The 25,399-nt window shown below is 47.2% G+C and overlaps 1 protein-coding gene across 1 annotated transcript in view; it reads left to right on the forward strand.

Annotated features, from left to right (window-relative positions):
* The first annotated feature begins 5,979 nt into the window (after positions 1-5,979).
* The window catches only part of LOC124008932 (potassium voltage-gated channel subfamily H member 3-like), a 37,415-nt gene continuing 17,995 nt past the window's right edge, over positions 5,980-25,399 (forward strand). Inside the window, exons 1-7 of the mRNA XM_046320529.1 lie at positions 5,980-6,310; positions 12,086-12,319; positions 12,593-12,739; positions 12,931-13,070; positions 17,451-17,712; positions 21,383-21,540; positions 23,829-24,036. Of these exons, the coding sequence (XP_046176485.1) occupies positions 12,190-12,319; positions 12,593-12,739; positions 12,931-13,070; positions 17,451-17,712; positions 21,383-21,540; positions 23,829-24,036 (1,045 nt within the window). The 5' untranslated portion in view covers positions 5,980-6,310; positions 12,086-12,189. The remainder of the gene's footprint in view (positions 6,311-12,085; positions 12,320-12,592; positions 12,740-12,930; positions 13,071-17,450; positions 17,713-21,382; positions 21,541-23,828; positions 24,037-25,399) is intronic.

Consider the following 25,399-nt stretch of genomic DNA (forward strand, 5'->3'; position numbering starts at 1 on the left):
CCTCCTGTCCAATGTATGACCATATTAGAGAGACATATTTCCCTCAGATTACACAGATCTACAAAGAATTCAAAAACAAATCTAATTTTGATAAACTCCCATATCTACTGGGTGAAATACCACAGTGTGACATCACAGCAGCAAGATTTGTGACCTGTTGCCACAAGAAGAGGTCAACCAGTGAAGAACAAACACCATTGTAAATACAACCCATATTTATGCTTATTTATTTTATCTTGTGTTCTTTAACCATTTGTACATCATTACAACACTGTATATATACATAATATGACATTTGTAATGTTTTTGTTGTTTTGAAACTTCTGTATGTGTAATCTTTACTGTTAATTTGTATTGTTTATTTCACTTTTGTATATTATCTACCTCACTTGCTTTGGCAATGTTAACACATGTTTCCCAGGCCAATAAAGCCCTTGAATTGAATTGAGAGAGAGGCATTTTTCAACCGTGATAGTTTTTTTCTGTGGGCTCACTGACCACCAGGAGAAACATAAGCCCCCCTGGTTTCTGCTTGAGAAGACAAACACACAACTAAACAGTAGCAATACAAGACTCATCTCCCCCTCCCCTGCCACTCTCATTGTCTTTGTGTGTTTAAGAATAGCTGTCTCTAATGAGGGGCTAATAGGTGGGATTCAGCCCCAATTCAGTTCCTCTCCGGGGGTATTGTTGGTATTGTAACGGCTGTCTGGGCTCCAGCTGTAGAGCCTGCAGGGGACATACGTGTGAATGGGGATGACATGCAAATCTGTCAATGACAATCAATAGGTTGAGAGGGGTGTTGGTAGGGTGGGTAGTGGACACTGAGGTTGAGAGGGGTGTTGGTAGGGTGGGTAGTGGACACTGAGGTTGAGAGGGGTGTTGGTAGGGTGGGTAGTGGACACTGAGGTTGAGAGGGGTGTTGGTAGGGTGGGTAGTGGACACTGAGGTTGAGAGGGGTGTTGGTAGGGTGGGTAGTGGACACTGAGGTTGAGAGGGGTGTTGGTAGGGTGGGTAGTGTACACTGAGGTTGAGAGGGGTATTGGTAGGGTGGGTAGTGGACACTGAGGTTGAGAGGGGTATTGGTAGGGTGGGTAGTGGACACTGAGGTTGAGAGGGGTGTTGGTAGGGTGGGTAGTGTACACTGAGGTTGAGAGGGGTGTTGGTAGGGTGGGGGGTAGTGTACACTGAGGTTGAGAGGGGTATTGGTAGGGTGGGTAGTGTACACTGAGGTTGAGAGGGGGGTGCTGGTAGGGTGGGTAGTGGACACTGAGGTTGAGAGTGGTGTTGGTAGGGTGGGTAGTGTACACTGGTGTTGGTGGGGTGGGTAGTGTACACTGAGGTTGAGAGGGGTGTTGGTAGGGTGGGTAGTGGACACTGAGGTTGAGAGGGGTGTTGGTAGGGTGGGTAGTGTACACTGAGGTTGAAGGGGGTGTTGGTAGGGTGGGTAGTGGACACTGAGGTTGAGAGGGGTGTTGGTGGGGTGGGTAGTGTACACTGAGGTTGAGAGGGGTGTTGGTGGGGTGGGTAGTGGACACTGAGGTTGAGAGGGGTGTTGGTGGGGTGGGTAGTGGACACTGAGGTTGGTTGGGGTGTTGTGGGGTGGGTAGTGGACACTGAAGTTGAGAGGGGTGTTGGTAGGGTGGGTAGTGGACACCGAGGTTGAGAGGGGTGTTGGTGGGATGGGTAGTGTACACTGAAGTTGAGAGGGGTGTTGGTAGTGTGGGTAGTGTACACTGAGGTTGAGAGGGGTGTTGGTAGGGTGGGTAGTGGACACTGAGGTTGAGAGGGGTGTTGGTGGGGTGGGTAGTGTACACTGAGGTTGAGAGGGGTGTTGGTGGGGTGGGTAGTGTACACTAAGGTTGAGAGGGGTGTTGGTGGGGTGGGTAGTGGACACTGAGGTTGGTAGGGGTGTTGTGGGGTGGGTAGTGGACACTGAAGTTGAGAGGGGTGTTGGTAGGGTGGGTAGTGGACACTGAGGTTGAGAGGGGTGTTGGTAGGGTGGGTAGTGGACACTGAGGTTGAGAGGGGTGTTGGTAGGGTGGGTAGTGTACACTGAGGTTGAGAGGGGTATTGGTAGGGTGGGTAGTGGACACTGAGGTTGAGAGGGGTGTTGGTAGGTTGGGTAGTGGACACTGAGATTGAGAGGGGTGTTGGTAGTGTGGGTAGTGGACACTGAGGTTGAGAGGGGTGTTGGTATGGTGGGTAGTGGACACTGAGGTTGAGAGGGGTGTTGGTAGGGTGGGTAGTGGACACTGAGGTTGAGAGGGGTGTTGGTATGGTGGGTAGTGGACACTGAGGTTGAGAGCGGTGTTGGTGGGGTGGGTAGTGGACACTGAGGTTGAGAGCGGTGTTGGTAGGGTGGGTAGTGGACACTGAGGTTGAGAGGGGTGTTGGTAGGGTGGGTAGTGGACACTGAGGTTGAGAGGGGTGTTGGTATGGTGGGTAGTGGACACTGAGGTTGAGAGGGGTGTTGGTAGGGTGGGTAGTGGACACTGAGTTTGAGAGGGGTGTTGGTAGGGTGGGTAGTGGACACTGAGGTTGAGAGGGGTGTTGGTGGGGTGGGTAGTGGACACTGTCTCTCTCTCTCTGCTCCCCCTAGTCTTTCATTCTGCCCACCTCCACTGTCTACATTAGTGTTGTTTGTAGGCTGGCTAGTCTTTCATCTGTCCAGTGTTTTTATGTTCTGTGCTCTTCAGCACAAAGGCTCCTCTACCTCACCTCTGGGTTGGTTTTGATGAGTACACCAATTGTAAAGGGGTCTCCATAGAAACAGGTGCAGGAACCTCCTCTGTTCCTAACTGAAGATGCACACACACACACGCACGCATGCACACACTAACACACACACACTCATGCATGAGTTACAAGACAATGCAAGCTGACCACACACACACACACACACGAGTAACAGACAATACAAGCCAACCACACACACACATGAGTAACAGACAATACAAGACAACCACACACACACATGAGTAACAGACAATACAATTCAAGACAATACAAGACAACCACACACACACATGAGTAACAGACAATACAAGACAACCACACACACACACACATGAGTAACAGACAATACAAGACAACCACACACACACATGAGTAACAGACAATACAAGACAACCACACACACACACGAGTAACAGACAATACAAGACAACCACACACACATGAGTAACAGACAATACAAGCCAACCACACACACACATGAGTAACAGACAATACAATCCAACTACACACACATGAGTAACAGACAAGGATTTGTAAGGATGTGCTGGGTGTTTATTGTATCAGATTTATTGTAACACATTTGTTAATGTGGTAAAAGAGTATAAGGTATCTAGTAGTAAGTCAATTAACACACAGAAATATTTAAGAGGGCCAGTTTGCAGTTACGTTGTACTTTGCATAACTAAATACTGTAATAGTTACATATACACACATATTGTCACATATTGTCTCATGTAAGTCCTTTCTCCTGCTTTTTAAATCGCCTAGTTTCCGCTGTCAATGCCCTGTGATGGCTATGGATCTGACTATGAACAAACAGCTCCACCGTGTGGTAGTAAGGTGGACACACAGCACACGGGTCAATAATCCACCACTCCAACTGCTCCCAGAGGCGGTCCTGTAGTCAGCTGCTACTCTTGTTCCAACCCAGTAATAATTAGTCATATTCAACTAATCAACTTTAAACACTTGTTTAGTTTAATCATATCTGTTAGTGCAGTTCACTTTTTTTTAATGAAGAAAGACTAACTAGTGTTTGTTCAATTCTATGTCTATCAGGTTTTATACCGTTCGTTTCATCAAACTGTGAATCACTGAGTCACTTTCTCAATGAATCTTCCCTCGCTTTTTTGTGTCCTCTCTCCTCGCACCCTTATCGCATCGGAGAAAATCTGAACGGGGAGAGGCCCTCCTCGGATACGCTCGAGCAGGAGGGGGAGGGAGCTGGAATGCGAGGAATTGAGGTACAATGAGTTGAGTCTGACTGTTATTTGACTATGCTGCCCATTTACAGTTTTATTCTGCCGCTAGTTGAATCATTAATTTATAGTTTTCTTCGACAGCTCGTTGAATCATCCATGTATAGTTTATCTTCACCACTAGATGGCAGGCTAACCCTTCTCCTTATTACCCATCAGTTGTCGACACCTCCAGTAGCAGACAGTCAGACAGACACAGTCTTAGATTTATTTTATAACAAATTATCTACAAAATATATAGTTTAAACATGCTACTATTCAATAGCATGATCTGATATAAGTAAAGTGTAACAAATATAGTACACTGCAACAAAAATAAGGGCTCTTTGCAGTTCTATATAGAACCTTTTTGAGAGCCATACATGACGCAGGGTATTGAACCCTTCCGCTTTATACAAGCTTTTGGCACAACTCATTATATCAGGAAATACACGGCACATAGACTCGATCTTGGCTCTATGTAGATGTAAATAGAGCCAGTGTTTGATAAAGCGCCATCGAGATCGACGGTCTTTCAAACAACAGTCACTAGAGGGCGCTCCACTCCATCTAAAAAATAATAAGATGACGAAATGCAGACACCACAAGCTATGAACGTTCAGTTGTCTAGAAATTATTTATGCTCATGGAAAAACAATCGGATAGGATTCATAGCCTTTCATTGTATATGATTGTATATTAATTTACTGTAATTTTCTTTTGAAAGATAAGAGAGACGACTTAATGCGAAAATGTAAATGAAACTTTCTCCAAAGTCACATATGTTTTGATGGAGAACTGCATTACCCATTGGTCTTATCCTCATACCTGCCGGTGTGTCTGAAGAGAGAGAAATAGGACATGATATAAGAGGAGAGAGAGAGAGAGAGAGAGAGAGAGAGAGAGAGAGAGAGAGAGAGAGAGAGAGAGAGAGAGAGAGAGAGAGAGAGAGAGAGAGAGAGAGAGAGAGAGAGAGAGAGAGAGAGAGAGAGAGAGAGAGAGAGAGAGAGAGAGAGAGAGAGAGAGAGAGAGAGAGAGAGAGAGAGAGAGAGAGAGAGAGAGAGAGAGAGAGAGAGAGAGAGAGAGAGAGAGAGAGAGAGAGAGAGAGAGAGAGAGAGAGAGAGAGAGAGAGAGAGAGAGAGAGAGAGAGAGAGAGAGAGAGAGAGAGAGAGAGAGAGAGAGAGAGAGAGAGAGAAAGGCAGAGAGAGAGAGAGAGAGAGAGAGAGAGAGAGAGAGAGAGAGAGAGAGAGAGAGAGAGAGAGAGAGAAAGAGAGAGAGAGAGAGAGAGAGAGAGAGAGAGAGAGAGAGAGAGAGAGAGAGAGAGAGAGAGAGAGAGAGAGAGAGAGAGAGAAAGAGAGAGAGAGAGAGAGAGAGAGAGAGAGAGAGAGAGAGAGAGAGAGAGAGAGAGAGAGAGAGAGAGAGAGAGAGAGAGAGAGAGAGAGAGAGAGAGAGAGAGAGAGAGAGAGAGAGAGAGAGAGAGAGAGAGAGAGAGAGAGAGAGAGAGAGAGAGAGAGAGAGAGAGAGAGAGAGAGAGAGAGAGAGAGAGAGAGAGAGAACGAGAGAGAAAGAGAGAAAGTGTACATGATATAAGAGGAGAGAGAGAGAGAGAGAGAGAGAGAGAGAGAGAGAGAGAGAGAGAGAGAGAGAGAGAGAGAGAGAGAGAGAGAGAGAGAGAGAGAGAGAGAGAGAGAGAGAGAGACGAGAGAGAGAGAGAGAGAGAGAGAGAAGAGAGAGAGAGAGAGAGAGAGAGAGAGAGAGAGAGAGAGAGAGAGAGAGAGAGAGAGAGAGAGAGAGAGAGAGAGAGAGAGAGAGAGAGAGAGAGAGAGAAGAGAGAGAGAGAGAGAGAGAGAGAGAGAGAGAGAGAGAGAGAGAGAGAGAGAGAGAGAGAAGCCTACCTAGGCTAGGTATGTAACATTGAGGAGCTGAGCGCAGCAGCACTTATGCAGCGAGGCGCACGTTGCAGCCGTTAACATTCCTCGTGTGTTCCAGTTCACAAATGTAGTCAAACACTGCCTACCATTCATCATCTGGCAACCACCCACAACAATCGGATATTACTTTCCTTCTTCTCTTTGTTTGTGACCATTTGAGTGGTCAATCCCGCGGTCTAAAAGTGGAGCCCCGAGGATCTCGGATCGGCGCGCTCCTACAGGGGCTCGGGGGCGCGCCCGGGGCATCCAGATTTTTGCCAGGTTTCGTCGCAGCGGAGACCGATGCCTCGAATCGCCGAGACCGGAGAGGGTCTCAACGGTCTAGAACGCCAGCGACGAGGGGTCGTCTGGCGCCACAGAACACCTTCCTAGACACAATTGCAAACCGTTTTGATGGGACCCGTAAGTAGCCACTCCACTGGCGCCTTTCTGCCAGGTGACGCGCATACCCACAAAACGCTATGCGCGTCAAGTCTAGGACTGGGCTCTCATAGTTACATGAGTTACATGAGTTCTCATAGTTATATGAGTAAAATAGTTAGACGTTTTCCGATGTTCCTTTGACATGACTGTAGTTTTACAGGGTCATGCATTACATCCCAGGAGGCAAGCTCCTCTTAATCCTCATATAAATGTCTTACCAAAACTAATCAGATACATGACTAGCTGAACTAGGGGTGAATTGAAGATAGATTACCTGGGATGTGCATATAGGCTAAATGAACTCCAACACACATTAAGACAGATGCAGTCTTGCAGGCAGCCCTGTCTTGCAGTCAGAGGACCAAATCGCCCTCTAGTGGCCTCATGGGTGGAATATCATTTATATTATTCTTCATTTTTATAATTAATCAATAAATGTTAGTTTTTTTAAACACCTAAAATAAAGTGTTTTTATGTTAAACGGTTAGTTATATTTCAGTGTTGTGTGATGTATATAAAGTGTAATATTGGGATGCAAACTCAAAATGTAAGACATTTCAACTCTATATCTGACATGATACAGGTGTCTTATTTTGTTAAACCCATAACCATGTGTGTGAGGTGGATACTGTTGTTAAACCCATAACCATGTGTGTGAGGTGGATACTGTTGTTAAACCCATAACCATGTGTGTGAGGTGGATACTGTTGTTAAACCCATAACCATGTGTGTTGAAACCCATAACCATGTGTGAGGTACTGTTGTTAAACCCATAACCATGTGTGTGAGGTAGATACTGTTGTTAAGCCCATAACCATGTGTGTGAGGTAGATACTGTTGTTAAACCCATAACCATGTGTGTGGGTAAACCCATAAACCCATAACCATGTGTGAGGGGGATACTGTTGTTAAACCCATAACCATGTGTGTGAGGTGGATACTGTTGTTAAACCCATAACCATGTGTGTGAGGTAGATACTGTTGTTAAACCCATAACCATGTGTGTGAGGTAGATACTGTTGTTAAACCCATAACCATGTGTGTGAGGTGATACTGTTGTTAAACCCATAACCATGTGTGTGAGGTAGATACTGTTGTTAAACCCATAACCATGTGTGTGAGGTAGATACTGTTGTTAAACCCATAACCATGTGTGTGAGGTAGATACTGTTGTTAAACCCATAACCATGTGTGTGAGGTGGATACTGTTGTTAAACCCATAACCATGTGTGTGAGGTGGATACTGTTGTTAAACCCATAACCATGTGTGTGAGGTGGATACTGTTGTTAAACCCATAACCATGTGTGTGAGGTGGATACTGTTGTTAAACCCATAACCATGTGTGTGAGGTGGATACTGTTGTTAAACCCATAACCATGTGTGTGAGGTGGATACTGTTGTTAAACCCATAACCATGTGTGTGAGGTGGATACTGTTGTTAAACCCATAACCATGTGTGTGAGGTAGATACTGTTGTTAAACCCATAACCATGTGTGTGAGGTAGATACTGTTGTTAAACCCATAACCATGTGTGTGAGGTGGATACTGTTGTTAAACCCATAACCATGTGTGTGAGGTGGATACTGTTGTTAAACCCATAACCATGTGTGTGAGGTAGATACTGTTGTTAAACCCATAACCATGTGTGTGAGGTAGATACTGTTGTTACAAAGTAGATTAGTTTAAGACGACCAAGAAACAGTCTGTGTGACCCTGGTTTAGTCCACTGCAGTAAATTAATTAGCAAAGTCGCGTGTACTGGATTTCACCATGGCTTTCAAACTCCATAATATTACAGGGTCTGTGTGTGTGTGTGTGTGTGTGTGTGTGTGTGTGTGTGTGTGTGTGTGTGTGTGTGTGTGTGTGTGTGTGTGTGTGTGTGTGTGTGTGTGTGTGTGTGTGTGTGTGTGTGTGTGTGTGTGTGTGTGTACCCCTCCCTTGCAGTCTCTTATATGACGGCATGGTAACATCACCATCAACTCCATATTGCAGCCAAACACTGAGATTGAGAGATTGATTTCCCATAACTCCATTGTGTCAATGTGTGGCCTTTGGTCTATGGGTGATTAGTGTGTGACAGGTGAGGGGTGGTGTAGGTAGGTAGGTGTTGACATAATATGACAGTCTCAGGACGGTTACAAAGCCCAGTGTAATGGCAGCACTGAGACAGTCTCAGGACGGTTTCAAAGCCCAGTGTAATGGCAGCACTGAGACAGTCTCAGGACGGTTACAAAGCCCAGTGTAATGGCAGCACTGAGACAGTCTCAGGACGGTTACAAAGCCCAGTGTAATGGCAGCACTGAGACAGTCTCAGGTGTAATGGCAGCACTGAGACAGTTCAGGACAAAAAGCCCAGTGTAATGGCAGCACTGAGACAGTCTGAGACAGTCTCAGGACGGTTACAAAGCCCAGTGTAATGGCAGCACTGAGACAGTCTCAGGACGGTTACAAAGCCCAGTGTAATGGCAGCACTGAGACAGTCTCAGGACGGTTACAAAGCCCAGTGTAATGGCAGCACTGAGACAGTCTCAGGACGGTTACAAAGCCCAGTGTAATGGCAGCACTGAGACAGTCTCAGGACGGTTACAAAGCCCAGTGTAATGGCAGCACTGAGACAGTCTCAGGACGGTTACAAAGCCCAGTGTAATGGCAGCACTGAGACAGTCTCAGGACGGTTACAAAGCCCAGTGTAATGGCAGCACTGAGACAGTCTCAGGACGGTTACAAAGCCCAGTGTAATGGCAGCACTGAGACAGTCTCAGGACAAAGGAGACAGTTACAAAGCCCAGTGTAATGGCAGCACTGAGACAGTCTCAGGGCGGTTACAAAGCCCAGTGTAATGGCAGCACTGAGACAGTCTCAGGACGGTTACAAAGCCCAGTGTAATGGCAGCACTGAGACAGTCTCAGGACGGTTACAAAGCCCAGTGTAATGGCAGCACTGAGACAGTCTCAGGACGGTTTCAAAGCCCAGTGTAATGGCAGCACTGAGACAGTCTCAGGACGGTTACAAAGCCCAGTGTAATGGCAGCACTGAGACAGTCTCAGGACGGTTACAAAGCCCAGTGTAATGGCAGCACTGAGACAGTCTCAGGACGGTTACAAAGCCCAGTGTAATGGCAGCACTGAGACAGTCTCAGGACGGTTAAAGCAAAGCCCAGTGTAATGGCAGCACTGAGACAGTCTCAGGACGGTTTTACAAAGCCCAGTGTAATGGCAGCACTGAGACAGTCTCAGGACGGTTACAAAGCCCAGTGTAATGGCAGCACTGAGACAGTCTCAGGACGGTTACAAAGCCCAGTGTAATGGCAGCACTGAGACAGTCTCAGGGCGGTTACAAAGCCCAGTGTAATGGCAGCACTGAGACAGTCTCAGGACGGTTACAAAGCCCAGTGTAATGGCAGCACTGAGACAGTCTCAGGACGGTTAAAGCCCAAAGCCACTGAGTCTCAGTTACAAAGCCCAGTGTAATGGCAGCACTGAGACAGTCTCAGGACGGTTACAAAGCCCAGTGTAATGGGCAGCACTGAGACAGTCTCAGGACGGTTTCAAAGCCCAGTGTAATGGCAGCACTGAGACAGTCTCAGGACGGTTTCAAAGCCCAGTGTAATGGCAGCCTGAGACAGTCTCAGTAATGGCAGCACTGAGACAGTCTCAGGACGGTTACAAAGCCCAGTGTAATGGCAGCACTGAGACAGTCTCAGGACGGTTACAAAGCCCAGTGTAATGGCAGCACTGAGACAGTCTCAGGACGGTTTCAAAGCCCAGTGTAATGGCAGCACTGAGACAGTCTCAGGACAGTTTCTAAGCCCAGTGTAATGGCAGCACTGAGACAGTCTCAGGACGGTTACAAAGCCCAGTGTAATGGCAGCACTGAGACAGCTTTCCACAACACTGCACATGCTGGGGAAGGGTTGACGTTGTACTTGCTGTTCCTCACATGTGCAGCCGGGAGGCTGAGTTTGTGTTTGTGTTTGTCTCAGAGAGCTAAAACAGAATAAGAGAGAGAGACAGAGAGACTCAGAGACTTGTCAGTTTGGTGCTAGGACAACAATCTGTCCCTCAACATCTGTACGACCAAGGAGCTGATCGTAGACTACAAGAGAAAGAGGGGAGCGGGTCGAGAGCTTCAAGTTCCTTGGCGTCTACATCACTAAGGACGTAACATGGTCCACTCACACCCACACAGTCGTGAAGAGGGCACAGCTCCTCTTCCCCCTCAGGAGGATGAAAACATTTGACATGGGCCCTCGGATCCTCAAAAAAAGTTATACAGCTGCACCACCGAGAGCATCTTGATTGGCTGCATCACCGCTTGGTATGGCAAGTGCACCGCAAAGCACTACAGAGGTTGATGTGGACAGCCCAGTACATCACTGGGGCTGAGCTCCCTGCCATCCAGGACCTCTATATTTTCTTTATGTCATCTCCCTCTCTCGCTCTCGTGCTTCCAACTGCTGGATGATGCAGCATTGTAATATCAAGCATAATAATCTCTTCCATTGACTTCAAATCAGGAGCCACGTGCCTCAGTGTACCAGGGCTTCTGAATGGCTGTCTATAAGCACAGCACAGCCTCTTCCTCTCCTCTCTTCCTGTGATACCTTACTGTTGGTGGCTCCTGGATTGACAGATCTCTAGTTCTTGGTGTTCAAGTCCAAGGCAAATGAGATGGATACTACAGAAATAATCTGTGATAATCCATTCATGTGCAGAGATAGGAATGGATTATAGCAGATTATCTTGTAGCGTCCTGTCCATCTCATTGAGTATGGACATTACTAGGATCACATGTTGTCATGGTTACTAAGGTGGGGTAGTCATTGAGTATGGATGAGATCAGATGGGAACCACAGCTGTGCAGCAACTTTAGATATTACTAGGATCACCTCTTTTCATTGTAGCTGAGGTGGGGTAGTCATTGTTTTTATCCCCATCAGAGATTAAAAGCATTACATTTTTGGCCATTTCTTTCCCTCCCTCCCTCCCTCCCTCCCTCCCTCCCTCCCTCCCTCCCTCCCTCCCTCCCTCCCTCCCTCCCTCCCTCCCTCCCTCCCTCCCTCCCTCCCCTCCCTCCCTCCCTCCCTCCCTATATTATACACATTCTTCACAGTGAGTACCCCAGTCCTACATATCCTATTTATGTAAAGGACTCAACATCTCCTGCAGAGTGAATTGTTCTCCTGTAGAGCCCCTAAAGCCTACTAATCAAACAACTCAATTACCCATAGAAATATTCAAGAGGGCGTATCTCTGTTATTATATTATATTAAGCGCCAGGCAGCGCCACTCAAATCCCCCTACCACCCTTGACTCCAACAGGAACTGCATTTATATGGAATTGATGTCTTGACTTCATTCATGCATGAATTAACACAATTCTGTTTGTTGCCTTTGGCCCCTGATGCCCTTAATTTAAGCCAAGCTATGTGACTTGTTAGGTTTGCTCTTTCGTTCCCATACTCAGTCAGAGCCCTGGCTTGGAGCAAAAACACAGCCTCATCGCCCTTACCATCACAAAGACTCACAATGTCTTGCAAGTAATCCAGAGAAAAATATGATTAAACTTTTATACAAAGTTCAAAGGAGGGTCTCTTTGATGTTCTTTATCCCAAATAGCATTTGAAACTCTTCCTGTCTGTCTGTCTGTCTCTCTCTCTCTCTCTCTCTCTCTCTCTCTCTCTCTCTCTCTCTCTCTCTCTCTCTCTCTCTCTCTCTCTCTCTCTCTCTCTCTCTCTCTCTCTCTCTCTCAGACAGTAACTTTGTCCTGGGTAACGCCCAGGTGCAGTCGCTCTACCCCATCGTCTACTGCTCGGACGGCTTCTGCGAGCTGACCGGCTTCGCCCGCGGTGAGCTGATGCAAAAGAGCTGCAGGTGTCACTTCCTGTACGGCTCGGACACCAGCGAGAGCCTAACCACTCAGATCCAAAAGGCTCTGGACGAGCGGCAGGAATTTAAGACTGAGTGCATCCTGTACAAGAAGGGGGGTAAGGAAGGGAACCATCTTGGTTCTAGTTGACAGAGATTAGTCAGTGGTCTGGTAAGACTTTCTCCACAGGTCCCTCAAGGGGTTTCGATGGCTCTTTCTCAAATGCATCTATTCCCCTTCATCAAAGTCATTAGTCTAGTTTTCACTTGCTCAGTTGTTTCAGATACTTGCAGATGGAGGAGAGGACAGATGATCAAGGCCATTGAGACAGAGCCTATATGTTTTACTCCTCTCTGACCTATGGTTGTCTGTGTGTCTGTCTGTATCTCAGGAGAGCAGTTCTGGTGTCTGCTGGACATAGTGCCCATCAAGAATGAGAAGGGAGAGGTGGTGCTGTTCCTGGTGTCCCACAAGGACATCACAGCGACCAGGAAGGACCAGCAGGACCAGGGGGACCATGGACAAGACTCAGACACTGGTGAGGGAGGGAGGGAGGTTCAGATGAAGGGAAAATGGGAGAGAGGGGTTGGAGGGAGAGGGATTGACAGTTACCTGATGAACAATGAATACGCTAATTACAGTACATCAAAAGGATCTTGTCTCCCTCCACCCCCACCCCTCGGCCTTGTGTCTCCCTCCACCCCCACCCCTCGGCCTGCCGGTCCCCAGACGAGGAGACAGGTCTGGAGGTGCACCAGATCACCCGGCCCCCAGGCTTTGACCACAACCGCCGGCGTAGTCGGGCCGTACTCTACCAGTTGTCTGGCCACTTGCAGAAACAGGACAAGAGCAAGCTCAAGATCAACAGCGTGAGTACACTGTAACACATGGATGGACAGATACAGAAAACATCTTTACAGTTAGCTACTGGAATTATATAGAGCTGTAAAGAGCGATGCATTATGGGGGGTCTGTTAGAGCGCTGCGTCGCACGACACGTCCCCATATCACCCAGTTAGCAACATGTTTGCCAAATACATCTCACATCATCCTATCACTCTTATGTTCTCCAATACAGCCCATATCTCATCCTATCAACCCTCTTATATTATCCAATACAGCCCATATCTCATCCTATCAACACTATATTCTCAACCTCCAATACAGCCCATATCTCAACCTATCAACACTCTTATATTATCCAATACAGCCCATATCTCAACCTATCATCACTCTTATATTGTCCAATACAGCCCATATCTCATCCTATCAACACTCTTATATTGTCCAATACAGCCCATATCTCATCCTATCAACACTCTTATATTATCCAATACAGCCCATATCTCAACCTATCAACACTCTTATATTGTCCAATACAGCCCATATCTCATCCTATCAACACTCTTATGTTCTCCAATACTGCCCATATCTCAACCTATCATCACTCTTATATTGTCCAATACAGCCCATATCTCATCCTATCAACACTCTTATGTTCTCCAATACAACCCACATCTCATCCTATCAACACTCTTATATTCTCCAATACAGCCCATATCTCAACCTATCAACACTCTTATGTTCTCCAATACTGCCCATATCTCAACCTATCATCACTCTTATATTGTCCAATACGGCCCATATCTCACCCTATGATCACTCTTATATTGTCCAATACGGCCCATATCTCAACCTATCATCACTCTTATATTGTCCAATACGGCCCATATCTCACCCTATCATCACTCTTATATTGTCCAATACTGCCCATATCTCACCCTATCATCACTCTTATATTGTCCAATACAGCCCATATCTCACCCTATCATCACTCTTATATTGTCCAATACTGCCCATATCTCAACCTATCAACACTCTTATATTATCCAATACAGCTCATATCTCACCCTATCATAACTCTTATATTTCCCAATACAGCTCATATAAGCACCTATAAACATCAAACCACCACTCCTATGGGTAATCACTTCCTCAACATTTCAATGGTGAAGGTGCATAAAGATGTAGGAATTCAGACAATGACGTCATTGTTTCTTAAACTACGGTGTCCCATATGGTTCAATGTGCCAGTAATTCAGCACAATTGACCTTTTTGTATTTTCTCCAAACTGCCATCGTCTTGGAGCAAGAATTTTTATTTTATTTTTAAATTTCACCTTTATTTAACCAGGTAGGCTAGTTAAGAACAAGTTCTCATTTGCAACTGTGACCTGGCCAAGATAAAGCAAAGCAGTGTGAACAGACAACACAGAGTTACACATGGAATAAACAAAACACAGTCACAGTCAATAATACAGTAGAACAAAAGAAAACAAAAAAGTCTATATACAGTGAGTGCAAATGAGGTAAGATAAGGGAGTTAAGGCAATAAATAGGCCATGGTGGAGAAGTAATTACAATATAGCAATTAAACACTGGTATGGTAGATGTGCCGAAGATGAATGTGCAAGTAGAGATACTGGGGTGCAAAGGAGAAAGATAAATAAATACATACAGTATGGGGATGAGGTAGTTGGATGGGCTATTTACAGATGGGCTATGCACAGGTGCAGTGATCTGTGAGCTGTTCTGACAGCTGGTGCTTAAAGCTAGTGAGGGAGATATGAGTCTCCAGCTTCAGTGATTTTTGCAGTTGGTTCCAGTCATTGGCAGCAGAGAACTGGAAGGAAAGGCAGCCAAAGGAGGAATAGGCTTTGGGGGTGACCAGTGAGATACCTGCTGGAACGCGTGCTATGAGTGGGTGCTGCTATGGTGACCAGTGAGTTGAGATAAGTCGGGACTTTACCTAGCAGAGACTTGTAGATAACCTGTAGCCAGTGGGTTTGGCGACGAGTATGAAGTGAGGGCCAACCAACGAGAGTGTACAGGTCGCAGTGATGGGTAGTATATGGGGCTTTGGTGACAAAATGGATGGCACTGTGATAGACTGCATCCAATTTGTTGAGTATTGGAGGCTATTTTGTAAATGACATCGCTGAAGTCGAGGATCGGTAGGATGGTCAGTTTTACGAGGGCATGTTCAGCAGCATGAGTGAAGGATGCTTTGTTTACGATATAGGAAGCCAATTCTAGACTTAATTTTGGATTGGAGATGCTTGATGTTAGTCTGGAAGGAGAGTTTACAGTCTAAACAGACACCTAGATATTTGTAGTTGTCCACGTATTCTAAGTCAGAGCCGTCCAGAGTAGTAATGCTGGACGGGCGGGCAGATACGAGCAGTGATCGATTGAATAGCATGCATTTAGTTTTTACTTGCATTTAAGAGCAGTTGGAGGCCACGGAAGCAGAGTTGTATGGCATTGAAGCTTGTCTGGAGGTTAGTTAACACAGTGTCCAAAGAGGGGCCAGAAGTATACAGAATAGTGTCGTCTGCGTAGAGGTGGATCAGAGCATCACCAGCAGCAAGAGCGACATCATTGATGTATACAGAGAAGAGAGTCGGCCTGAGAATTGAACCCTGTGGCACCCCTGTAGAGACTGCCAGAGGTCCGGACATCAGGCCCTCCGATTTGACACACTGAACTCAATCAGAGAAGTAGTTGGTAACCCAGGCGAGGCAATCATTTGAGAAACCAAGGCTGTCGAGTCTGCCAATAAGAATGTGGTGATTGACAGAGTCGAAAGCCTTGGCCAGGTCGATGAATACGGCTGCACAGTAAGGTCTCTTATCAATGGCGGTTATGATGTCGTTTAGGACCTTGAGCGTGGCTGATGTGCACCCATGACCAGCTCTGAAACCTAGAAGGTACGGTGGGATTCTAAATGGTCTGTTATCTGTTTGTTAACTTGGCTTTTGAAGACCTTAGAAAGATAGATATAGGGTAGGCTAGATATAGGTCTGTAGCAGTTTGGGTCTAGAGTGTCACCCCCTTTGAAGAGGGGGATGACCGCGGCAGCTTTCCAGTAGCATTCTGGGATAGATATAGGTCTGTAGCAGCTTGGGTCTAGAGTGTCACCCCCTTTGAAGAGGGGGATGACCGCGGCAGCTTTCCAGTCTTTGGGGATCTCAGACGATACGAAAGAGAAGTTGAATGGGATCATAATAACCCTTTTGTTAGTAGCCGTGGTTCAAGATCTGTTTGTGCTGTATATCTAACTCCTATGGTCATTATCTGGCCGTTGGGTGACTAAGACGGCATCAGTGGCTCTGGGATCAGTCTTGTTCGTAAGGATAAACCCTTCAGTCATGGACTTACTTAATTACATAGGACCATCCCTCCGTTGGGAGCAGAGGTCATCAGGGCTTCTGTCCATCTCACTCTGTTCTGGGCCGTCTTCTTCAGATCCTTCCGTTCTATACCGGTTCTTTCTGTTCTGGGCCGTCTTCTCCAGATCCTTCCATCCTATACCGGTTTCTTTTTGTTCTGGGCCGTCTTATCCAGATCCTTCCATCCTATACCGGTTCTTTTTGTTCTGGGCCGACTTCTCCAGATCCTTCCATCCTATACCGGTTCTTTCTGTTCTGGGCCATCTTCTCCAGATCCTTCCATCCTATACCGGTTCTTTCTGTTCTGAGCCGTCTTCTCCAGATCCTTCCATCCTATACCGGTTCTTTCTGTTCTGAGCCGTCTTCTCCAGATCCTTCCATCCTATACCGGTTCTTTCTGTTCTGAGCCGTCTTCTCCAGATCCTTCCATCGTATACCGGTTCTTTCTGTTCTTGGCCGTCTTCTCCAGATCCTTCCATCCTATACCGGTTCTTTCTGTTCTGGGCCGTCTTCTTCAGATCCTTCCATCCTATACCGGTTTATTTCTGTTCTTGGCCGTCTTCTCCAGATCCTTCCATCCTATACCGGTTCTTTCTGTTCTGGGCCGTCTTCTCCAGATCCTTCCATCCTATACCGGTTTCTTTTTGTTCTGGGCCGTCTTCTCCAGATCCTTCCATCCTATACCGGTTTCTTTTTGTTCTGGGCCGTCTTCTCCAGATCCTTCCATCCTATACCGGTTTCTTTTTGTTCTGGGCCGTCTTCTCCAGATCCTTCCATCCTATACCGGTTTCTTTTTGTTCTGGACGGTCTTCTCCAGATCCTTCCATCCTATACCGGTTTCTTTTTGTTCTGGGCCGTCTTCTCCAGATCCTTCCATCCTATACCGGTTTCTTTCTGTATCTGTCTCAAGATCCCAAGATGGACTTTATTCCTTCAGTGTATCATTTTTATTTACCTCTATAATAATGTCTTGGTGTTTGCCTTCGTGTTGTTATGATGTGTCATTTTTCTCTCCAGAGTATGTTTGGGGCAACCACCAACCCCATCCCTGAGTACAAGGTGGCTGCCACCCCAAAGTCTCGCTTCATCCTGCTACACTATGGGACCTTCAAGGCGGGCTGGGATTGGCTGATCCTCCTGGCCACTTTCTATGTGGCCATCACAGTGCCCTATAACGTTTGCTTCACTGTGGTGGAGGGGCGGGACGAGGGGGGCGGCTCTGGGGCTCGCAACCCCCCCAGTTACAGCGACATCTTGGTGGAGATTCTGTTCATCATTGGTAAGCCCACCCCATACCCCAGAATGTTACCCCTCCCACACCCCATAATGTTACCCCTCCTACACCCCATAATGTTACCCCTCCCCCACCCCATAATGTTACCCCTCCCCACCCCATAATGTTACCCCACTCCAGAATGTTAGCCCACCCCTACCCCAGAATGTTACCCCTCCCCACCCCTACCCCAGAATGTTACCCCTCCCCTACCCCAGAATGTTACCCCTCCCACACCCCAGAATGTTAGCCCACCCTTACCCCAGAATGTTACCCCTCCCACACCCAATAATGTTACCCCTCCCCCACCCCAGAATGTTAGCCCTCCCCCACCCCAGAATGTTACCCCTCACACACCCACACCCCAGAATGTTACCCCACCCTCACCCCAGAATGTTACCCCTCCCACACCCCAGAATGTTACCCCTCCCACACCCCAGAATGTTACCCCTCCCACACCCACACCCCAGAATGTTACCCCTCCCTCACCCCAGAATGTTACCCCTCCCACACCCACACCCCAGAATGTTACCCCTCCCACACCCCAGAATGTTACCCCTGTTACCCCCCACCCCCCAGAATGTTACCCCTCCACACCCCACCCCCCCCACCCCAGAATGTTACCCCTCCCACACCCCAGAATGTTACCCCCACCCCCAGAATGTTACCCCAGAATGTTACCCCTCCCACACCCCAGAATGTTACCCCACCCTCACCCCAGAATGTTACCCCTCCCCCACCCCAGAATGTTACCCCTCACACACCCACACCCCAGAATGTTACCCCTCCCCCACCCCAGAATGTTACCCCTCACACACCCACACCCCATAATGTTACCCCTCCCACACCCCAGAATGTTACCCCACCCACACCCCAGAATGTTACCCCTCCCACACCCCAGAATGTTACCCCACCGTCACCCCAGAATGTTACCCCTCCCACACCCCAGAATGTTACCCCTCCACACCCCAGAATGTTACCCCTCCCCCACCCCAGAATGTTACCCCTCACACACCCACACCCCAGAATGTTACCCTCCCACACCCCAGAATGTTACCCCTCCCCACCCCAGAATGTTACCCCTCACACACCCACACCCCAGAATGTTACCCCTCCCACACCCCAGAATGTTACCCCTCCCACACCCCAAAATGTTACCCCTCCCACACCCCAGAATGTTACCCCACCCTCACCCCAGAATGTTACCCCTCCCCCACCCCAGAATGTTACCCCTCACACACCCACACCCCAGAATGTTACCCCTCCCCTACCCCAGAATGTTACCCCTCCCCCACCCCATAATGTTACCCCTCCCCACCCCATAATGTTACCACACCCCATAATGTTACCCCTCCCCCACCCCATAATGTTACCCTACCCCATAATGTTACCCCTCCCCCACCCCATAATGTTACCCCTCCCACACCCCAGAATGTTACCCCTCCCCCACCCCATAATGTTACCCTACCCCATAATGTTACCCCTCCCCCACCCCATAATGTTACCCCTCCCCCACCCCAGAATGTTACCCCTCCCCTACCCCATAAGGTTACCCCTCCCCCGCCCCATAATGTTACCCCACCCCATAATGTTACCCCTCCCACACCCCATAATGTTACCCCTCCCCCACCCCAGAATGTTACCCCTCACACACCCCAGAATGTTACCCCTCCCACACCCCAGAATGTTACCCCACCCTCACCCCAGAATGTTACCCCACCCTCATCCCAGAATGTTACCCCTCACACACCCCAGAATGTTATCCCTCACACCCCACACCCCTCCCCCACCCCAGAATGTTACCCCTCCCCCCACCCCAGAATGTTACCCCTCCCCCACCCCATAATGTTACCCCTCCTCCACCCCATAATGTTACCCCTCCCCCACCCCATAATGTCACCCCTCCCCCCACCCCATAATGTTACCCCTCCCCCACCCAATAATGTTACCCCTCCCCCACCCCATAATGTTACCCCCCCCCCCCATAATGTCACCCCTCCCCCACCCCAGAATGTTACCCCTCCCCCACCCCAGAATGTTATCCCTCACACACCCACACCCCAGAATGTTACCCCTCCCCCACCCCAGAATGTTACCCCTCCCCCACCCCATAATGTTACCCCTCCCCCCCCCATAATAATGTTACCCCTCCCCCACCCCATAATGTTACCCCTCCCCCACCCCATAATGTTACCCCTCCCACCCCCCAGAATCCCCCCCCACCCCATAATGTTACCCCTCCCACACCCCATAATGTTACCCCTCCCCCACCCCCATAATGTTACCCCCCCCACCCCATAATGTTACCCCTCCCCCCACCCCATAATGTTACCCCTCCCACACCCCAGAAATGTTACCCTCCCACCCCCAGAATCCCACACCCCAGAATGTTACCCCTCCCACACCCCAGAATGTTACCCCTCCCACACCCCATAATGTTACCCCTCCACACCCCAGAATGTTACCCCACCTGTAACAGAGCGATGATTAAGCTGAAGACTTCTGTTAGCTCCCAGAGATAATGCCTAGGCTTTAACATTCAGATTACAACCGGGGTGACATTGTGGGCAGGCTAACACACTCTTGTGTCCCTGGAGACATGGGTTCAACCCCTCAGTCGCTCACACACCCATTGATTTAATAAACAATTGCATCATTCACTTCTCGATCATCATAATAACAGCCAATATTAATCCACATCCCATTAACATCCAAGGCACTTCCTCATCTAATTAACATCCAGCCAATCGTTTGAGGAGATCAATGAGCACTTCTGTATTTTATTAAACAGACTGATTCCATTTCCACCTCTTGTTTCCAGACTGTTTCCTGTGAGGGATTATGGTCATAATAACTAAGATCAATACCAGAAAGCTTCCTCTGTTACCCAGCAGGCACAACTGGTTGTAATGTCACGTCATGGTTAAGTTGTATACTGATTGTTTCCGTTCTTTTTGATGTCCCGTTTAGTGTTGCAAGATTCAGCAAACTTTCCCCAAATTTCCCGATCTTCCAGACGTCCTGGTTGTAGGATTCCAGATTTCCTGCTTATTCCTTTCTGTGTCCAGGAATCTTCCAGCCGGGATTTATGGAAAGCTGTGAATTTTGGGAATTACCAGAATTTTTCAACCCTAGTCCCTTTAAAAAACCTGTAAATTATGTTTTCAACAGTGGAGGCTGCTGAGGGGAGGACGGCTCATAATAATGTCTGGAACGGAGTCAATGGAACGGTATCAACCACATGGAAACCACGTCTTTGATTTGGTTGATACCATTCCATTGGCTCCGTTCCAGACATTATTATGAGCCGTCCTCCCCTCAGCAGCCTCCACTGGTTTTCTAATGGTTGTCATCTCATTTATCTGACCAGATAACTTCTGCGTCTTTCCCAGACATATTGATGTTGACATGAAAATAAATGTCTTAACCAGGTTGTAATCTGACATCTCTACAACCGACCAGGAACAACGGCATTATGACGTCCCATGCCAAATGTTGCTTGCTGGGTTGAATGATGGTTGAATGATGGTTGAATGATCCCACTTCAGAGCGATCCTTTTTAACTGCTGTCTGTGTGTCCTCTGTTGTGTTTGTTACTGGTGTTCTATGTGTTGGCTGGTCCAATCGAAATGTCCCCTTTGTCCTATTCTATCTCACCATGTGTTTTCTGTGACAGACATTGCACTGAACTTCCGCACCACCTATGTGAGTACGACGGGTCAGGTGGTTTATGAAGCCCGCTCTATCTTTGTACACTACGCCACCTCCTGGCTGTTTGTTGACCTGATCGCCGCCCTGCCCTTTGACCTGCTCTACGCCTTCAATATCAGCGTGGTGGGTGTGCGGCACGTTCCCGCAATGCAGGCATGCACAGACATATGAGAAGACACGCACGCACGCACGCACGCACACACACACACACACACACACACACACACACACACACACACACACACACACACACACACACACACACACACACACACACACACACACACACACACACACACACACACACACACACACACACACACACACACATACAGTACCGGTCAAAAGTTTGGACACACCTACTCATTCAAGGGTTTTTCTTTATTTTTACTATTTTCTACATTGTAGTAGTGGAGAAATCAAAACTATGAAATAACACATATGGCATCATGTTGTAACCAAAAAAGTGTTAAACAAATTAACATATTTTTGAGATTATTTAAAGTAGCCACCCCTTTGCCTTGATGACAGCTTTGCACACTCTCGGCCTTCTCTCAACCAGCTTCATGAGGAATGCTTTTCCAACAGTCTTGAAGGAGTTCCCACATTTGCTGAGCACTTGTTGGCTGCTTTTCCTTCACTCTGTGGTCCAACTCATCCCAAACCATCTCATTTGGGTTGAGGTCGGGTGATTGTGGAGGCTAGGTCATCTGATGCAGCACTCCATCACTCTCCTTCTGGTCAAATAGCCCTTACACAGCCTGGAGGTGTGTTGGGTCATTGTCCTGTTGAAAAACAAATGATAGTCCCACTAAGCCCAAAACCAGATGGGATGGTGTATTGCTGCAGAATGCTGTGGTAGCCATGCTGGTTAAGTGTGCCTGGAATTCTAAATAGATCACAGACAGTGTCACCAGCAAAGCACCCCCACATCTCCTCCTCCATGCTTCCCAGTGGGAAATACACATGGAGATCATCCGTTCACCTACCCTGCATCTCAAAAAAACTTGGCGGATTGAACCAAAATTCTCAAATTTGGACTCATACAACCAAAGGACAGATTTCCATTGGTCTAATGTCCATTGCTTGTGTTGTTTGGCCCAAGCAAGTCTCTTCTTATTATTGGTGTCCTTTAGTAGTGGTTTCTTTGCAGCAATTCGACCATGAAGGCCTGATTCAACCAGTCTCCTCGCAACAGTTGATGTTGAGATGTGTCTGTTACTTGAACTCTGTGAAGCATTTATTTGGGCTGCAATCTGAGGTGCTAATGAAACGTATCCTCTGTAGCAGAGGTAACTCTGTGTCTTCCTTTCCTGTGGCGGTCTTCATGAGAGCCAGTTTCATCATATAGCTTGATGGTTTTTGCAACATCACTTGAAGAAACTTTAAAAGTTCTTGTCATTTTCCACATTGACTGACCTTCATGTCTTAAAGTAATGATGGACTGTCATTTCTCTTTGCTTATTTGAGCTGTTCTTGCCATAATATGGACTTGATCATTTACCAAATAGGGCTATCTTCTGTATACCCCCCTACCTTGTCACAACACAACTGATTGGCTGAAATGCATTACGAAGGAAAGAAATTCTACAAATTAACTTTTAACAAGACACACCTGTTAATTGAAATGCATTCCAGGTGACTACCTCATGAAGCTGGTTGAGAGAATGCCAAGAGTGTGCAAAGCTGTCATCAAGACTAAGGGTGGCTATTTGAAGAATCTCAAATATAAAATATATCTGGATTTGTTTTACACTTTTTTGGTTACTACATAATTCCATATGTGTTATTTCATAGTGTTGATGTCTTCACTATTATTCTACAAAGAAGAGATTCGTAAAAATAAAGAAAAACACTTGAATGAGTAGGTGTGTCCAAACATTTGACTGATACTGTACATAGAAACACACACACAGAATGGTGACTGATCACTTTGTTCTTTGGCCAAAGGGCTTCATAGAGACGTGGGGGTGCAGCCAGCCAGGGAGTGGGGTGTGTCTGTCTGTGTGTGAGGATAGGTCATGTTTGTGTGAGACGTATTGAGCAGTCAGTCACACCGAGTCTCCCCAGGCTTTAATGGTGTCCAGTGATGTATCAATACCAGCCTCCTGCTGTGTCATCGATCCGCGAACCAAGAACCTTTCTCACAACAACACCTCAAAGGCATCACTCAACTGTCAAACTTTCCAACTTTCAAGAACAAACACACACACACACACACACACACACACACACACACACACACACACACACACACACACACACACACACACACACACACACACACACACACACACACACACACACACACACACACACACACACACACACACACACACACATGCACTCTGTCAATGACCATTGACCTATGCTTTCATGTCCCCTCCCTCCCCTCCTCTTCGCCTGTGCAGTACTTTGGGGTCCACCTGCTGAAGACGGTGCGGTTACTGCGTCTCCTGAGGCTGCTCCAGAAGCTGGAGCGTTACTCTGAGTACAGCGCCGTGGTTCTCACCCTGCTCATGTCTACTTTCGCCCTGCTGGCCCACTGGATGGCCTGCGTCTGGTACTTCATCGGACGCAAGGAGATCGAGAGCAACAGCCTGAGCTCCTGGGATAATGGTGGGTAAACCTGGCAACAAACTAAACACACACACACACACTAAATACCTATTAAATGGTATTTTAGTTATTAGTTCAATGATAATGAAGAGCTATTGGGACATTGAATAGTTAGCAACTTCCCACACATGTAAAGACACAGTGACTCCTTGATGGTAACTCCACACATGTAAAGACACAGTTACTCCTTGATGGTAACTCCTCACACTCAAAGACACAGTTACTCCTTGATGGTAACTCCTCACACTCAAAGACACAGTTACTCCTTGATGGTAACTCCTCACACTCAAAGACACAGTTACTCCTTGATGGTAACTCCTCACACTCAAAGACACAGTTACTCCTTGATGGTAACTCCTCACAGAAAGACAGTGACTCCTTGATGGTAACTCCACACACTCAAAGACACAGTTACTCCTTGATGGTAACTCCACACACTCAAAGACACAGTGACTCCTTGATGGTAACTCCACACATGTAAAGACAGTGACTCCTTGATGGTAACTCCACACATGTAAAGACAGTGACTCCTTGATGGTAACTCCACACACTCAAAGACACAGTTACTCCTTGATGGTAACTCCACACATGTAAAGACACAGTGACTCCTTGATGGTAACTCCACACATGTAAAGACACAGTGACTCCTTGATGGTAACTCCACACATGTAAAGACACAGTGACTCCTTGATGGTAACTCCACACATGTAAAGACACAGTGACTCCTTGATGGTAACTCCACACATGTAAAGACACAGTGACTCCTTGATGGTAACTCCACACAGTGACTCCTTGAAAGACACAGTAAAGACACAGTGACTCTTGATGGTAACTCCACACACAGTGACTCCTTGATGGTAACTCCACACATGTAAAGACACAGTGACTCCTTGATGGTAACTCCACACATGTAAAGACACAGTGACTGGTAACTCCTCACATGTAAAGACACAGTGACTCCTTGATGGTAACTCCACACATGTAAAGACACAGTCCTTGACTCCTTGATGGTAACTCCACACATGTAAAGACACACTCCTTGATGGTAACTCCACACATTGATGATGGTAACTCCACACATGTAAAGACACAGTGACTCCTTGATGGTAACTCCACACATGTAAAGACAGTGACTCCTTGATGGTAACTCCACACATGTAAAGACAGTGACTCCTTGATGGTAACTCCACACATGTAAAGACAGTTACTCCTTGATGGTAAACTCCACACATGTAAAGACACAGTGACTCCTTGATGATAACTCCACACATGTAAAGACACAGTGACTCCTTGATGGTAACTCCACACATGTAAAGACACAGTGACTCCTTGATGGTAACTCCACACATGTAAAGACAGTGAC

Source organism: Oncorhynchus gorbuscha, linkage group LG21 (genome assembly GCF_021184085.1).
Source record: "Oncorhynchus gorbuscha isolate QuinsamMale2020 ecotype Even-year linkage group LG21, OgorEven_v1.0, whole genome shotgun sequence".
In the NCBI taxonomy this organism is placed as follows: domain Eukaryota; kingdom Metazoa; phylum Chordata; class Actinopteri; order Salmoniformes; family Salmonidae; genus Oncorhynchus; species Oncorhynchus gorbuscha.